At 50.0% G+C, this 17,435-nt stretch overlaps 1 protein-coding gene across 1 annotated transcript; it reads right to left on the bottom strand.

The window, feature by feature from the left end:
• Positions 1-1,707: 1,707 nt before the first annotated feature.
• Positions 1,708-16,527, bottom strand: LOC118929254 (protein Shroom1). The gene is given in 11 exon segments (XM_057490727.1): positions 1,708-3,179; positions 3,595-3,830; positions 3,930-4,202; positions 4,306-4,462; positions 4,529-4,643; positions 4,646-5,088; positions 5,288-5,494; positions 5,722-5,777; positions 5,869-6,874; positions 9,075-9,432; positions 16,168-16,527. Coding segments are annotated over 9 exon segments (2,670 nt in total). The 5' UTR covers positions 6,841-6,874; positions 9,075-9,432; positions 16,168-16,527; the 3' UTR covers positions 1,708-2,968.
• Between the last annotated feature and the right edge of the window lie 908 nt (positions 16,528-17,435).

Raw genomic sequence — 17,435 nt, 5'->3', positions numbered from 1 at the left:
CAAAAGATTGGTATCTGTATCTGGGCAAAGTCCCTTTACAGCCACTCTGGTCGGCCCATCCCCCTCATGTCCTATAGCTCCTGCCTACACAGACACTCCTCTTCTTTACTGATGATGATACACTGGGGAGACACCAGGGGGCACAGGAGCCAGACTGGTGCGCTCAGCCTAATGGAAGGGGCAGATGCACGTGGCTACCACCACCATGACAGGGACAGTTACAAACATAAAGGATCATAGGGTTCAGAGTGCAGTGTGAGTTACAATAGGTAACACAACATAACATAACACAGATTACAGAGGGTTTTTAATTTTATATTTATTTAATAATGTGGCTTTAAAAAACACAAAAGGCCTTCTTTCTACCCTGACCTCTCCCAAATTTAAGATACTGAGATAGGAATAAATGGCCCTCCTACTGCTTTTTCCCATATTCGGGACACATCATAGAATCTGGACACAAAAAAGAATTCAGGACACATGATAAAACCCCTGCTATAAATATACATTTTACATTTGATTTTCCTGATGCTTATAGGCAAACTGCAGGGTCACTGGAAGAACTGATTCAATGGCCTTACTGGCAGCAGGGCACCAAAATTTAAAGCAGTCTGGGTAACTGGATGTCATTGGCATCCTTATTCTGTTTGCTCACCCTATAAGCTAATCACTTAAAATATTAAAGTAGAGACTGTTCAGATGTACAAGTGTAAAGATTTAAGGTGATTTTTATTTGAGGAATTTTTCCTTTTATTTATTAAATATTCAGAACATTGATTTTAAGCAATTGGTGATCTAATTTTGCAGAGTAAATGAGCACAAACTTTAGAAGCAGACAGCCTGGGGTTCGGGTTTGAGCTCAGCCAATTATTAACTGTGACCTTGGGCGCTTCTTTTGTATAGATCAGAGACTAAAGCCTATTAAGCACTGTCAATAAACTTTGCTTGTACAAGCAATTCCTTTTTTTAATATAAATGAACAGTATTTTATTAGTTTTACATATTTTCAAGTTAAGGTATTATTGATATACAATTTTACGAAGGTTTCACATGAGCAACATTGTGATTTCAACATTCACCCATAGTATCAAGTCCCCTCCCCCGACCCCACTGCAGTCATTGTCCATCAACTACTTGTCTTCTCCCTGCTGTACTGCCTTCCCCGTGACCAACCTACATTCTGTGTGCTAATCTTAATGCCCCTTGACCCCCTTCTCCCTCCATCCCCACTGCCTTCCCTTTGGTAACCACTAGTTCCTTCTTGGAGTCTGTGCTGCTGTTTTCTTCCTTCAGTTTCAAGCAATTCCTTTTGAATCAGTATTTAATCCCTTGCCTATTCTTAGTGATCATAATCAGAATGAGTTCAAACCACATAAATCAATAATGATCTTTAAATGGAATCTTCTCCTTCTCCCCTTGAAGACAGGGGATGGTAACAAAATTCTAAGTTGACTAAGGCTCCGCTATCTATAAGTTAATGGCAATAATTTTTCCAAGGGACCCAAAAATTTGTCATGAAAGAGCTAGGAAAATAAAATAGAAAAGTAGCTACTGGAATGAAAATTGCAACAAAGGGAATATGACTTTAACAGTGAAAACAGGACATATAATGCAAGTTCTATTTCTAAGCAGTCCGGGGAATTGGATGTCATTGGCATCCTTATTCTGTTGGCTCACACTGTAAGCTAATCACTTAAATTATTAAAGTAGAGAATGTACAGATGCACAAGTGTAAAGATTTAAGGTGATTTTTATTTGAGGAAGTTTTCCTTTTATTTATTAAATTTTCAGAACATTGATTTTAAGCAATTGGTGATCTAATTTTGCACAGTAAATGAGCACAGACTTCAGAATCAGACAGCCTGGGGTTCGGGTTTGAGCTCAGCCAATTATTAACTGTGACCTTTGGCTCCCCTCCCTATCTGTCCCCACCGCCCTAGCTTGATGACCCTCACCACCTTTTCCAGCGACCCTGAGATCAACCCCTCCAAGACTCCCTCCTCCCTCTGTTCACCACAAGCACTGGTAACTGCAGGCAATAAAGAAACATGGGTTATGAAATAATGTGTGTGTGGTCTAATTCTATGTGTATAGAATGGTATATAGGACTGTGAATATATTTACGGATGTATACAGAAAACCCCCACACAGAATAAACCTAACAATTTTGAAAGTGGTTCTCTAACATGTTCTCTAGTCTTTATATTTTAGAAACTATTGAGAATTAGGAAAATATTATTTTACAATCTGAAGATAATTAAAACTACTTTTAAAAAAGAAATAATAAGAAAGAAAGCTTTCAGTGACATTCTACTGCAAATAGGAAAAAGACCAAACTGGAATTTAAGGTAATCCAGTCATGACCCCAGATTACTCTTTCAGCATTATCTTCTCCCTAGACTTGCAGCTACAAACACTAAAGCAGATTTTCACATGCATATTTGAGAACTTAACATTGATGCTGTGTACACAGGGCTGATGCACAAATAAAGGGGAGTATGAGTCATGTTTATACCACTCCAGCCCCTAATTCCTGACTCCCAACCCTAGCCCGTCCCCAGATCAGCATCTCTAGCACACAAGTGGAACTGCCTCTCCGGGTTCTCATCCCCTGCATGGTAGGCCTCCAAGTCCCCTAAGCCTGAGCTTCAGCTCCCAGCCCCAACTGCCTCCTCAAGCCTGGGGGACCCAGTGGGGTTTCCAAAGGAGAGTTGGATAAACTCCGTTTTCATAACATAATTGAAAGAGGAAGAAAGTTCTTTCTGGGTCTTGGAATGAATGTACTGGAAAATCCGAGTGTACTGGACATTTGTCAGGGTTATTAGGCAGCAAAGTAACTGAACCTGTTTTCCATTTGGGGAAATTCTCTATCCCTGGAGTCTTGAAGGGAAGCAGTACCCTACTGCCACTGTGGGGCTGTGGGCTTGGGTAAGAACAGCAAAGGAGAACTGGACTCCGCCAACCAGGCCTAGGCTTCTGTTGTGTGACAGTCACTGAAACAGTTAGGAATTGGGGCATGGGGGCAGTAGCGTTGAGGGCCCAGCATCCCCCCGATTCCTCCTGTCTTCAGGCCTATTCTCTCCAGTCTTCCTAGCAACTGCCATCCCTCTTCTGCTCTAGTCAGGCACAGTTTGGATCTGTAGTTTGTAAACAAGATAGCTTCAGATCTTTCCACATTACTGAGAGAGAAGAAAAGGTCATTTTGCAACTTAAATTGAAATACAACTCTGACTTCATTCCCTCCAACCAACCCTGACCAGGCCTCTCATCACAAAAAGGGGAAATACTAGTTTTTAAATCCATAAATTAATTACCAAATAATCCATAAGACCTAGGTGGAGCCACAAGAGAACACCTGGAAGACGCATTCTGGGAAGGCCAGGCCTGGGTCTTCCCCTCCCCCGAGGGAAAAGAGCCAGGAAACCAGCGTCTGTCCCAGTCATGTTGGTAAGAGGCAGGTGCCATGCTCCCCACCCCCCTGGCCTGCAACTAGGTGAGGGGAGCTGGGGAGGGGGGAGGTTTATCAGAAGGGTGGGTTCCTGGGGGCCAGGAACGCCTGTAGGGTGGGGGAGGATGGCTAACGTTGCTCCTGACCTCCTGACGGTGTCAAGTTGATCCTGGAGTCGGACCCACTTGTCCAAGCTGCGTTGCTGGGCCAGGACCGTGGCCTTGCCCACCAGCAGGGCACTGTAGGCGTGCAGCTCTGCAGTTGACAGGGCCTGCACCAGCACCTCCCGCAGGGCACGCTCGCACCGTGCCACGTGCCTCTTCAGCTCCTTGGCATCTTCCTGCTGCTGCTCCAGGAGCCCCAGTCGCTGCAGGAGAGAGGCCTGGAGCTGCATGGAGAGGGCACTGTGAGTGGGTCGGGGGTGCCAGCCAGAGCCGGCAGGCCCATTACCACCCTTTAACCCCTAGCCTGAACTAGTCACCTGTTCATCAGGGTCACAGTCTGCAACAGCCCGAGCCAGGGCACCGCGCACGCGGTCCAGGCGACTGCCAAGCAGTAGAAGGAGGCCAAGCACCCGCTCTAGGTCAGCCATGAACCCGCTGAACCGCTCTAGCTCATGGGGTGCACAGGCCTGGCCCACTGCAGCCTCCAGAGCAGCCCCACGCCTGGCCCACTCCTGGGTCGCCCCCTGCAGCTGTTCCTGCTCAGCCTGAAGGACCTGCAGCATCTTTTGGAGGAGGTGAGCTAGCTCCACCTGCAGGGAAAACGGGGGTACTTAAAGCTGGGGCCAGGGCCCAGACTTACACAGACTCTGGGCTCTTGCCCCACCCAGCATCCAGCAGCCCTTCCACACTCACTTTCTTGACTTGGATGCTGTTATTTGGCTCAGGGAGACCCTGGCCACATGGCAGGTCAGGTACAGGGTGGGTACTAAGGTTTTCAGGCCTTATCTCCTCCTGAGAGGTTGGCAGGAGCTGGGTGGAGCTAAAGAGATAGCTGGGGACAAGGCCAGAGCTCCCTGGGTTGTCCTGCCCCAGACTGCAGGGACAATCCCGAGTCCCTGGTGACCCCCTCACTCACCCTGCCTCGGAAGGACCAGCAGCCTCCTCTCCAATCTCCCCACAATCTGGCCTCATTGCAGCCCTGACCTCAGTTAAAGGAATCAGCCCATCCAGAAGCCCCACAGGTGGGGATAGGAGTTAATAGTGTCACTCAGAGAGGGATTCAGTCTGGCCAGCTCCTGAACCAGTTCCTCGAGGCGCAGACTGGACCATGTTGACCTGGAACCAGGCTGGCCAGTGCCCCAAGCTAGGGCAATGTGGGAGGGAGTCTCTGGCGAATCATTGCCTGGAGGTCCCAGGGTATCAACTGGGAAAGATTTGAAAGGCTCATTCTCTGCAGCAGTGTGGGGGTCAGTAGTTAGCAGTCCAGTGTGGTCAAAGGTTGGGATGTCACCATTTGCAGTTTCTGGGGGGCTATAGCAGGACCTGTACACACCCACAGAACCATCTATCCCCTACCAGCAGTCATCTATTGCTGCAATCTCTGGGTGTCTGTTGAGGGAGTACTCTTAGAGGACTGCAGCATGGTCAGCTCGTTGGCCCAAGCCAGCTCCATACTGCTGGTCAGAGGCATGTACACTGGAAGTGAAAGAGACATTGAATTAGAAAAAGCTCTGGCCAAGACAAGTGGTGGCTTCCAAGGGCCACCTGCCCCCACCCAGTCCCTTCACCTAGGTTCCCAGGCTTCACCTAGGAGAGAGTTCCCTGCCCTTCAGGCATTATGTAGACATGTGGAAAGGGAAGGTCTCACTCTGCTTGGAAGCAAGAGGGAACTCACTTGGTTGGGAGCCTTGGGGGCACATGAGAGTCTGGAAGTGACCTCATCCTGACCAGCGGAGCTTCTTCCAGGAAAACTTCATTATCAGGAAGAGGTGGGGGCCAGGCAGACTCCATATAGCTCTCTGAGACCCTCTGCACACGCGCAGGACTTCTCTGGAGGCCCTCTGCAGGACATGCCACTGCAGCTTCCTTCTGATTCAGGACTCTGGAAGCAGGGACCCCATCCTGACCACAGTGACCAGGAAGGAAGCTCTTGGTGCTGCACCAGAGAGACAATAGGGCGTTGTGAGGGGAGTAGGGGATGTAGTTTGCAAAAGACAGTAAGGAAGCTCAAACTGAAAGTAGGTGGGAAGCCCTCTCCTTTCCTGCTGGGTGAGAGCTGTGAAAGCCGCCTCCCAGTTTTCAGCCCACAGAGTGGTCTCTCTCTCTCACCTGCAAAGTCTGGTCTTAAACAATGGTCTGGGGGTTTCTGCTCCTTGGGGAACAGCCTGGAAAGGCAAACGGATGAAATATGGCTCAAGTTTTCAGTCTCCCAGATGCACCCCACCCCAAGCCTGCTGCACCCTCTATCTTCCCTACCTGGATAATGGGCATGCCCTCTCCTGGTCCTCCCCAGGGAGCCAAGACTTCACCTGAAGGGCTTCGACTCTGACAGCGAGGCCTGTAGGCAACACTGAGCTTTAAGGACCCAGGATTTGGGTCTTCTATGCCAAGGGTCTGGGGCTCAGACAAACCTTCGAACTCGGCCAGTACTCCATGCTCCTGGGGCTCCTGATGCTCCTGGGGCCTGGGAAGGCAGAAGCTGGAGCAGGCCTTGCCGCCGCCTTCCCCGACCAACCCACCACCGCCCCGACCCACGCGATCCAGCCTCCCTGGCTCAGAGAAACACCACTTCCGCTGCTGCTTGGCGAGGTCTCCGCGCCCACCAGTTTGTGGCGCGGAAGCCCCAGAGCGCGCCGATTCCACTTCCCCGCCCGGGTGGCTGAGCGATGCGGGGCGCGGGTGCTCCGCCGGGGGCCGAGCGGGTGCGGAGGGCCGACGGCGGGCTGGCGGGCTCATGCGGAGCTCCTTGCGCTGGAACGACGTCTCCCAGAGCACTCGCCGCTGCGCTCCCTGCAGCCGCTGGCGGTAGGCGGCCCGTGAGGCCGGTGGCCTGCGTGGCTCAGTGGCCCGCGCTGCAGTCTTCGCCTACGCGGTCAGCGGGTACACCAGCGGGGTGGTCTGCCGGTTGGGCGGCCCGGGGGTCCCCCAGACTTCTGGGGGTCGCGGCCCACTGCGTACCGCGGCTGCGGGCCGGGGCTGCAGGGATGTGTGCAGGACAGCGGTGGGCGCGGCGGGGTCCGGGCCGCCCCACACCACGCGCACGTTCTCCCAGTCGAGGTAAGCAAGGACACCGGTCCCAGGTGACAGCGTGTGTGGCTCGGGACCACCAGAGGCTGTGGAGAAGCAGCTGTAGGCCGAGTCGGCGCGTGCAGACAGCCGCCGCAGATCCAAGCTGCGAGTGGACGAGGCTGGGGAGGTGCGGTCATCCCCAGGACCCAGGGCCTCCATGGGCGAATGCTGAGGCTGGCCAGCTCCGTGGGGCCTGGTGGAACACAGCATGAGGGTTAAGGAGCTCTGGGTGAGGGTCAGGACAGTCTGCTGGCTCCTCCAACGTGGACAGCCAGGTTGCTTACACATCCCCTCCCTAGGCACACAATCCTTAGGGCTGGCATTTCCCTCTAGGTCAGCGATGGTATAGGACCACCCAGTGAGCTTAGCTCAGGGACAGGAATTGGTGACTAGCCCATTCTCCCCGCCTTCCCCTCCTCCACCCCCACCCCCACCCCCAGGACCCTCCTGGCCATAAGCCCTGACCTCTACCCTGGCTCCTCCTGGAGCACCGAGAGTGTACCCATGCCTCTTCCCTCCCAACCCTGTCCCACCCAGGCTTCTTCCTGGCTGCTTTCTCAGCCTCTCCGTGTGATCTTTCCCTGATAAACAATGGTCAAGAAGTTCTGAGATCACAGGGGAGCCAAAAGAGGAGGGGGAAGACCCAGACCGTGTGGCAGGAAGGGGCAGCTTCACAGCCTCCCTCTGTCCTTCTGTGCCTGTTATGTTCCAGGTGCTTTCTATAAATATTTATCTTGATCCTCACAACTGCTATCTGCATTTCACAAATGTGGACACTGAGGTTCAGAGGGGGAAATGATTTGCCCAGGAACACACAGCTGGTAAGGGGCAAAGCCCTGCCTGGAAGCTGGGCCTGCCTCCAAGCTTACTGCAGCCAGAACCAACTTCCTAGAAGCAAACCCTGCTGAAGCCAGTTTACTTCTCTACCCAGATGCCTGCAGCCTCCAGCAAAGCCCAAACTCCACCGTGGGAAAGTAACCCCCACCTCCTTCAAAACACTGGCAGGTTCCAGAATATATGGCCTCTATTTCAGAGACTGCCTTTTGTCTATCTCACCCCCTTCTTCTTCCTGCTACTTTTGCTCCTCCTAGAGAGCAGGACTTAGAGATCTCATCTTCAGGGACCCCTGCAGTGCCCCATCACAGCAGTGGCCACCCTGCATTGTGATTGTTGGCTTGCTTGTGATCCCCTCTTCCTATTCCCACCCCTGAGCTTCCTGCGGACATGCACTGCACTTACTCATCTCTGCACCCTAGTGCCTGGCAAGTAGCACATGTTGAAATATTTGTTGAATGGCAGACTTGCAGGGAGTAGACAGGGGAGGCTTTGGTGGAGAAGGAAGAGGGCTCTTTTGCTTCTGTCCACTCTTCTCTCCCTATTAGTCTTTTCTGGGGAGGTGAACAGGAGTGAGGCAGTTGCCACCAAGGACACTGACCATATTACTTGTGTATTAATAGGAACTCAAAGATCGGACAAGCACAGCTTAGAGGAGGACTGGCAAGAAACCAGTACCTTCCCAGTTCTGGGAGAGGAGAGAGAGGAGTTGGGTGGGTGTGGCTGGGTCAGGGGTGAGAGAAGCTTTGAGTCTTGGGGACCTGGGTCTCCCTCTAGCCTATGTGCTTGTCTTCCCTGAACTGTTTGGCAGGGGATGCAGAGGAGGGTTAACTGCAGCTGGGGTGGGAACTGAAAAAGCAGGCTCATGTGAGCCATCCAGACACTATTTGGAGCTCAGGATCACCCTCAATTCCCTTCCCTGAGGCCCCAGTACAGTTTGCTGCTCCGGGCAGGTAGGCAGTTAGGGGTGGGAGGATATAGCGTTTCCTAGAAGGGAGAGGCATACCTGTAACATTTCTCAGCCAACCTGGGATCAGAACATTTTGGTGTCGACCACCTGGAGGCATCTTTATGCCAACTAAGGCCAGCCCCGTAGGTTTGTCCTCACACTCAGGTTGGGGAACCTCTTTTCCAAGTGTTTCCATTCTCTGGACTTCGGGAAGATGAGAAGCTACTCTGCGTAGCAGCCCCTAGGGACTTCCTGTAGGAAACCCACCTTAGCTACCCAGACCTAGCTCTCTCCTCCTGTCCTTCTGAGCCCAGCTTGGGAGCATTGCGTACCCTGACTCAGGCCGCCCATGCCTGCCCCTGTTGGCTTGCTGCACTTAGAGTCACGGGTGACTGTTCAAATAGCAAGATGTTTCCTCAGAAAAGGCCTTGAAAAATCTTATTTGTGAATCACTGTGTCGACAAAGGATTCTGAGGTCAACAAATAAAAACAGCTTGAATGGATAATGAAAATGTGTATATCTATCTGTTTTCTTATTGACACTAACTTGTCTCAAGGATGCTTTTGCAGTGGTGGCCCCAATAAGCTGATACCCAGGTAGGATGCTCACTTGGTGCCCTTTGCAGAACCAGATGTGCCAGCAAAGTCCAACTCCTTTAGTGTGTTTTGGGCCTCATTAAAAAGATCAAGGAGAGTGTGGGGATGCTCTAGACCGAGTCCTGCCCTCAGTGTCTCTCCACCTCCTTCCGCAGTGGCGGCAGCACCCGCACTCCGTGATGGCAACTTGAGGCTGCACCCGGGGCAGCCCCAGGGTGGTGCTACGCGGAGGGGCTCCACGCCCCGAAGGGGCTGCCCCTATGAGAGCAGCGGCAGCGAGAGGACGCGTGTGCCTCGCACCGTCCGTGCACGGAGAGCGGCGGGGATGGCGACCGTCTCCACCTCCTGGTCCTCCTTCCAGAAAAAATAATCTGAAAGAAAGAAAACAAAGAACAAAATACCCCAGAATACCTAACAGAACACCTACACAGTAGAAGCTGCCTGTTCCTCTGCATCATCAATTCTTCACTCCTTCATGCACAGCTAGTTATGAATGCAGAGCTGACTTACTAACAGCATTTACCACTTCTGGCTATAAATTCAAATATTCGAGAGGGGGTGGAAGATGGCGGCGTGAGTAGAGCAGCGGAAATCTCCTCCCAAAACCACATATATCTATGAAAATATAACAAAGACAACCCTTCCTAGAATAAAGACCAGAGGACACAGGACAATATCCAGACCACATCCGCACCTGAGAGAACCCAGCGCCTCGCGAAGGGGGTAAGATACAAGCCCCGGCCCGGCGGGAGCTGAGCGCCCATCCCCCCAACTCCCGGCGGGAGAAGAGCAGGCAGAGCGGGAGGGAGACGGAACACAGGACTGCCGAACACCCAGCCCCAGCCATCCAGGCCCAGACACAGTACGTGCCCAGGGGGCCCTGGATACTAGGAAAACAGGGCAGCAAGAACAGTGAGCGGGCACCGGTGGCCTGGCACCGGAGGACACCAGAAAAGCGAGCAACCATTTTTTTTTTTTTTTTGCTGTTCTGTTCTGGCGAGCGCCTTTTAGAAGTCTTAAAGGGATAGGGAACCCAATACTAGGGAAACAGGGCAGCAAGACAGGTGAGCAGATGCCTGAGGCTGGCACCGGAGAATAAAGAAAAACGAGCGGCCACCTTTTTTTTTTTTTTTTTAATTGAAAAAAAATTTTTTTTTTTTTTGGTGGTCGTTGTTTTGTTTTGCTGGGTGCTTTTTGGAAGTCTTAAAGGGGCAGGGCGGGATACTTAATCCAGAGGTAGGGAATCCGGGGATCTCTGGGCACCCAAACACCTGGGCTGCAGGGAGCAGGGAGGCCCCTTACGGAGATAAATAGCCTCCCAGCAGCTCCTGCTCCAACGCGACTCCACCACTTTGGAGCAGCCGCCCGAGCCAGGCCACGCCCACAGCAACAGCGGAGATTAACTCCATAGCAGCCGGGCAGGAAGCAGAAGCCCTGTCTGCGCGCAGCTGCGCAGCACAAGCCACGAGAGGTCGCTGTTCTCCCAGGAGAGGAGAGCCACAAACCACCAAGAAAGGAAGTTCTTCCAGCCATCACTCGTCCCAGCTCTGCAAACTATTCCTATCACCATGAAAAGGCAAAGCTACAGGCCGACAAAGATCACAGAGACCAGAGAAGAAGACAGACCTAACCAGTCTTCCTTAAAAAGAATTCAAAATAAGAATCATAAACATGCTGACAGAGATGCAGAGAAATACGCAAGAGAAATGGGATGAAGTCCGGAGGGAGATCACAGATGCCAGAAAGAAGATCACAGAAATGAAACAAACTCTGGAAGGGTTTATAAGCAGAATGGAGAGGATGCAAGAGGCCATTGATGGAATTGAAACCAGAGAACAGGAACGCATAGAAGCTGACATAGAGAGAGACAAAAGGATCTCCAGGAATGAAACAATATTAAGAGAACTGTGTGACCTATCCAAAAGGAACAATATCCATATTATAGGGGTTCCAGAAGAAGAAGAGAGAGGAAAAGAGATGGAAAGTATCTTAGAAGAAATAATTGCTGAAAACTTCCCCAAACTGGGGGAGGAAATAATCGAACAGACCACGGAAATACACAGAACCCCCAACAGAAAGGATCCAAAGAGGACAACACCAAGACATGTAATAATTAAAATGGCAAAGATCAAGGACAAGGAAAGAGTTTTAAAGGCAGCTAGAGAGGAAAAGGTCACCTATAAAGGAAAACCCATCAGGCTAACATCAGACTTCTCAACAGAAACCCTACAGGCCAGAAGAGAATGGCATGATATATTTAATACAATGAAACAGAAGGGCCTTGAACCAAGGATACTGTATCCAGCACGACTATCATTCAAATATGATGGTGGGATTAAACAATTGCCGGACAAACAAAAGCTGAGGGAATTTGCTTTCCACAAACCACCTCTACAGAACATCTTACAGGGACTGCTCTAGATGGGAGCAATCCTAGAAAGAGCACAGCACAAAACACACAACATATGAAGAATCGAGGAGGAGGAATAAGAAGGGAGAGAAGAAAAAAATCTCCAGACAGTGTATATAACAGCTCAATAAGCGAGCTAAGTTAGGCAGTAAGATACTAAAGAGGCTAACCTTGAACCTTTGGTAACCACGAATTTAAAGCCCGCAATGGCAATAAGTACATATCTTTCAATAGTCACCCTAAATGTTAATGGGCTGAATGCACCAATCAAAAGACACAGAGTAATAGAATGGATAAAAAACTAAGACCCATCTATATGCTGCTTACAAGAAACTCACCTCAAACCCAAAGACATGTACAGACTAAAAGTCAAGGGATGGAAAAACATATTTCAGCCAAACAACAGAGAGAAGAAAGCAGGGGTTGCAGTACTAATATCAGACAAAATAGACTTCAAAACAAAGAAAGTAACAAGAGATAAAGAAGGACATTACACAATGATAAAGGGCTCAGTCCAACAAGAGGATATAACCATTCTAAATATATATGCACCCAACACAGGAGCACCAGCATATGTGAAACAAATACTAACAGAACTAAAGGGGGAAATAGACTGCAATGCATTCATTCTAGGAGACTTCAACACACCACTCACCCCAAAGGATAGATTCACCGGGCAGAAAATAAGTAAGGACACGGAAGCACTGAACAACACAGTAGAGCAGATGGACCTAATAGACATCTGTAGAACTCTACATCCAAAATCAACAGGATATACATTCTTTTCAAGTGCACATGGAACATTCTCCAGAATAGACCACATACTAGGCCACAAAAAGAGCCTCAGAAAATTCCAAAAGATTGAAATCCTACCAACCAACTTTTCAGACCACAAAGGCATAAAACTAGAAATAAACTGTACAAAGAAAGCAAAGAGGCTCACAAACACATGGAGGCTTAACAACACGCTCCTAAATAATCAATGGATCAATGACCAAATCAAAATGGAGATCCAGCAATATATGGAAACAAATGACAACAACAACACTAAGCCCCAACTTCTGTGGGACACAGCAAAAGCAGTCTTAAGAGGAAAGGAAAGTATATAGCAATCCAAGCATATTTAAAAAAGGAAGAACAATCCCAAATGAATGGTCTAATGTCACAATTATCGAAATTGGAAAAAGAAGAACCGATGAGGCCTAAGGTCAGCAGAAGGAGGGACATAATAAAGATCAGAGAAGAAATAAATAAAATTGAGAAGAATAAAACAATAGCAGAAATCAATGAAACCAAGAGCTGGTTCTTCGAGAAAATAAACAAAATAGATAAGCCTCTAGCCAGACTTATTAAGAAGAAAAGAGAGTCAACACAATTCAACAGTATCAGAAACAAGAAAGGAAAAATCATGACGGACCCCACAGAAATACAAAGAATTATTAGAGAATACTATGAAAACCTATATACTAACAAGCTGGGAAACCTAGGAGAAATGGACAACTTCCTAGAAAAATACAACCTTCCAAGATTGACCCAGAAAGAAACAGAAAATCTAAACAGACCAATTACCAGCAACAAAGTTGAAGTGGTAATCAAAAAACTACCAAAAACAAAACCCCCGGGGCCAGATGGATTTACCTCGGAATTTTATCAGACATACAGTGAAGACATAATACCCATTCTCCTTAAAGTTTTCCAAAAAATAGAGGACGAGGGGATACTCCCAAACTCATTCTATGAAGCTAACATCACCCTAATACCAAAACCAGGCAAAGACCCCACCAAAAAAGAAAACTACAGACCAATATCCCTGATGAACGTAGATGCAAAAATACTCAACAAAATATTAGCAAGCCGAATTCAAAAATATATGAAAAGGATCATACACCATGACCAAGTGGTGTTCATCCCAGGGATGCAAGGATGGTACAACATTCGAAAGTCCATCAACATCATCCACCACATCAACAAAAAGAAAGACAAAAACCACATGATCATCTCCATAGATGCTGAAAAAGCATTTGACAAAGTTCAACATCCATTCATGATAAAAACTCTCAGCAAAATGGGAATAGAGGGCAAGTACCTCAACATAATAAAGGCCATCTATGATAAACCCACAGCCAACATTATATTGAACAGTGAGAAGCTAAAAGCATTTCCTCTGAGATCGGGAACTAGACAGGGATGCCCACACTCTCCACTGTTATTTAACATAGTACTGGAGGTCCTAGCCATGGCAATCAGACAAAACAAAGAAAAACAAGGAATCCAGATTGGTAAAGAAAAAGTTAAACTGTCACTATTTGCAGATGACATGATACTGTACATAAAAAACCCTAAAGACTCCACCCCAAAACTACTAGAACTGATATCGGAATACAGCAAAGTTGCAGGATACAAAATCAACACACAGAAATCTGTGGCTTTCCTATACACTAACAATGAACCAACAGAAAGAGAAATCAGGAAAACAACTCCATTCACAATTGCACCAAAAAAAATAAAATACCTAGGAACAAACTTAACCAAAGAAGTGAAAGACTTATACTCTGAAAACTACTAGTCACTCTTAAGAGAAATTGAAGGGGACACTAACAGATGAAAACTCATCCCATGCTCGTGGCTAGGAAGAATTAATATCGTCAAAATGGCCATCCTGCCCAAAGCAATATACAGATTTGATACTCCCCTATGAACTACCAACAACATTCTTCAATGAACTGGAACAAATAATTCAAAAATTCATATGGAAACACCAAAGACCCCAAATAGCCAAAGCAATCCTGAGAAAGAAGAATAAAGTAGGGGGGATCTCACTCCCCAACTTCAAGCTCTACTATAAAGCCATAGTAATCAAGACAATTTGGTACTGGCACAAGAGCAGAGCCACAGACCAATGGAACAGACTAGAGAATCCAGACATTAACCCAGACATATATGGTCAATTAATATTTGATAAACGAGCCATGGACATACAATGGCGAAATGACAGTCTCTTCAACAGCTGGTGCTGGCAAAACTGGACAGCTACATGTAGGAGAATGAAATTGGACCATTGTCTAACCCCATATACAAAAGTAAACTCAAAATGGATCAAAGAACTGAATGCAAGTCACGAAAATATTAAACTCTTGGAAGAAAACATAGGCAAAAACCTCTTAGACATAAACATGAGTGACCTCTTCTTGAACATATCTCCCCGGGCAAGGAAATCAACAGCAAAAATGAATAAGTGGGACTATATTAAGCTGAAAAGCTTCTGTACAGCAAAAGACACCATCAATAGAACAAAAAGGAACCCTACAGTATGGGAGAATATTTTTGAAAATGACACATCCGATAAAGGCTTGATGTCCAGAATATATAAAGAGCTCACACGCCTCAACAAACAAAAAACAAATAACCCAATTAAAAAATGGGCAGAGGAACTGAACAGACAGTTCTCCAAAAAAGAAATACAGATGGCCAATAGGCACATGAAAAGATGCTCCACATCACTAATTATCAGAGAAATGCAAATTAAAACTACAATGAAATATCACCTCACATCAGTAAGGATGGCTGCCATCCAAAAGACAAACAACAACAAATGTTGGCGAGGCTGTGGAGAAAGGGGAACCCTCCTACACTGCTAGTGGGAATGTAAGTTAGTTCAACCATTGTGGAAAGCAGTATGGAGGTACATCAAAATGCTTAAAAAGATCAAGGAGTTTTCACACTGTGTGGCTGCAGGGAGCATCATGCGGTCCAGCCAACCCCTGTGGCTGGTGGTGGCCAAAACCCAGGCGTCTTAGCATAAGGTTAGGCTCTGAGTGAGCTGGGCTGCAGAGCCAGTTCCTGCACACAACAGAAGTCCAGAAGCTGGAGCTCAAAGAGCTCTTCAGGCCTTTTGCCAAATCTCGCCAGAGCAGGGGGACAGCATGGAATCCCTGCTAGAAAATGACTGGGGTCGTGCTGTGTGTGTGTGTGGTGGGGGGCATCTGAGATATATTTGCCACCTCAATGAAACAGCAAGAGAAGAAAAGGAGACAAAAATGACTCCAGAGTTCAGAGCTGGGGGCCAGGGAGTTGGAGGTGCCAGTTTCAGGAAGGAGGGAGCTCAGATGGGGACTGGTCAAGGGGCCCACTGCTCAACTGGTCTGGGGCCTGTGGGCTTGGCACTGCTTGTGGCAAGTCTGGCAGCAGTTGGGAATTTGGCATGTGGCTCTAGACCTCAGCAAAGATGTTGGACCAAGTGGGTAAAACTACATCAAAGCAATGGGAGCATATCCAGGTAAGGCGACCAGAAAGGTGGACAGCCTCAAATGATCGGGAATAATCATAAATTAAATCACACCTCTTTCAAAAGCCACCTCACATCCCACGTCACCCCACATCACAACTGCGGAGGGGTTGCCACCTCTCACAGATGGTCTTCCCTCAAGTAGGAGGCTTACTGTGGGGACGCTACCTGCACTTCAGTCTCCCCGCCACTCTAGAGTTTCTGGACCCAGACCGGCATTTGGGGGAAGCCCCGCGGCTCTCCCAGTCTCCTCCGGGCCCCCCGTTCTCCCGTCCTGTCACCGCCGGTCCCGCACCCCGTGCAGCATCGCTCCAGCCCACATGCAGAGTGTCCAGAGGCTCTCGCTCTGTGCCGCGCGCAGAAAATTCGAGATGCTGGCCGCATACGTACGGGGTGAAGAGGACCACATACCTGGGGCTTCAAGCTCTGAGAGGCAAGGCGGTCGAGGGAGGGGAGGGGCTCCGGCCTGGCCACCGCAGGGGGCGGCAGAGGCACGCGGGGCGGCGGGACAGCAGGGCCTGGAGCCGCCAGGAGGGCGGATGGCCGCGGCGCGGGGCACTTCTCGGCCTTTCGGGCTGGGTTCACCGTCGGGCAAAGAGGTGACAGTAGGGGACAGCGCGATGGGAGGGCCGAAGGGCGCGACCGGGGCGCGCGTTGGGAGGCCTCCCGGAGCGCCCCCCGCAGCCCGGCTGTCCGGCAGGGCCCCGAGCCCTCTGGGAGCGCAGACACCGGCGCCGCGTCCAGCACCTCGGGACCGCGCGGCGCCCGGGACCCCGCTGCCCGGCCCGCACTGCCAGGCGCCCCGCCTCGTCGCGTACCTGCGCTCCCGGCCGGGACGCGCGGCGGAAAGCCGGCGCCGCGCCGTGACAGCAGGGCCCCGGGCTCCGGCGACAGACCCCACCCCCAGCCTCCGGCCGCCGAGGGGGGGTGGGGCGCCACGTCCAGCCCCGGGGGCGGGGGCGGCGGCGCTGCCCACGTGGGGCCCAGAGGTGGCCACTGGTTTCCCCGCCGGCACAGAGCTGTGGCTTCCGGCAGGGGGAGCGGGAGAGGATGGGGAGGACGGCGGCCTCGGGCCCCCCGCCCGCCTCCGGCGCCGGCAGGCCGCGCAAGTCCCCAGCGCAGGCTCCAGACGGCCAACCCATTCTTTTCAAGCCTGGTGAAGGAAACAGACCCTCCTGATACCTCTGCACCCCTTGACCAGCTCTCCCTCCAGCTGCTCCGTTTCCAAAACTCTTCCAACCCTTGCACTCCCATTTTTGAGGCCTCTCTTTCCATCTCTCTCCGTACCCCGCATAGTCTAGGCCCTTCGGACCAGCCACCTGACCCAGGGAGCCGGGTGGGAAGGGGAGGGCGCTGTTGGGTGTTCATTCCAGCTGCTTTCACGAGGCTCTTGGGTGCTGGACGAATGCGTATCTCCTATGGCTTGGAGAGGGTTCTCTTCCGCCTTACAGTTTGGCTCTCACTGTCTTCCTTGGGGATCTTCAGACCTCAAAGAGTGCTCTGAATTCACCTACGACGGTGCTTTCCTCTCTGCCGTGTCCTCAGCCTTCCCGGACCCCACTTCCCAAAACTCTATTCTATGAGTACTGGCTAGTTCTCTGCTGTTGGTGTGGGATGCCCTCAACTCTCCCGTAGAATCAGCATGCCCGGGAGCAGGGACCGTGTCCCCCACCTTGGCA

Source organism: Manis pentadactyla, chromosome 13 (genome assembly GCF_030020395.1).
Source record: "Manis pentadactyla isolate mManPen7 chromosome 13, mManPen7.hap1, whole genome shotgun sequence".
NCBI classification, from domain to species: domain Eukaryota; kingdom Metazoa; phylum Chordata; class Mammalia; order Pholidota; family Manidae; genus Manis; species Manis pentadactyla.
Note: the sequence above shows the minus strand (reverse complement) of the source record. Positions and strands in the feature narration are given on the sequence as shown.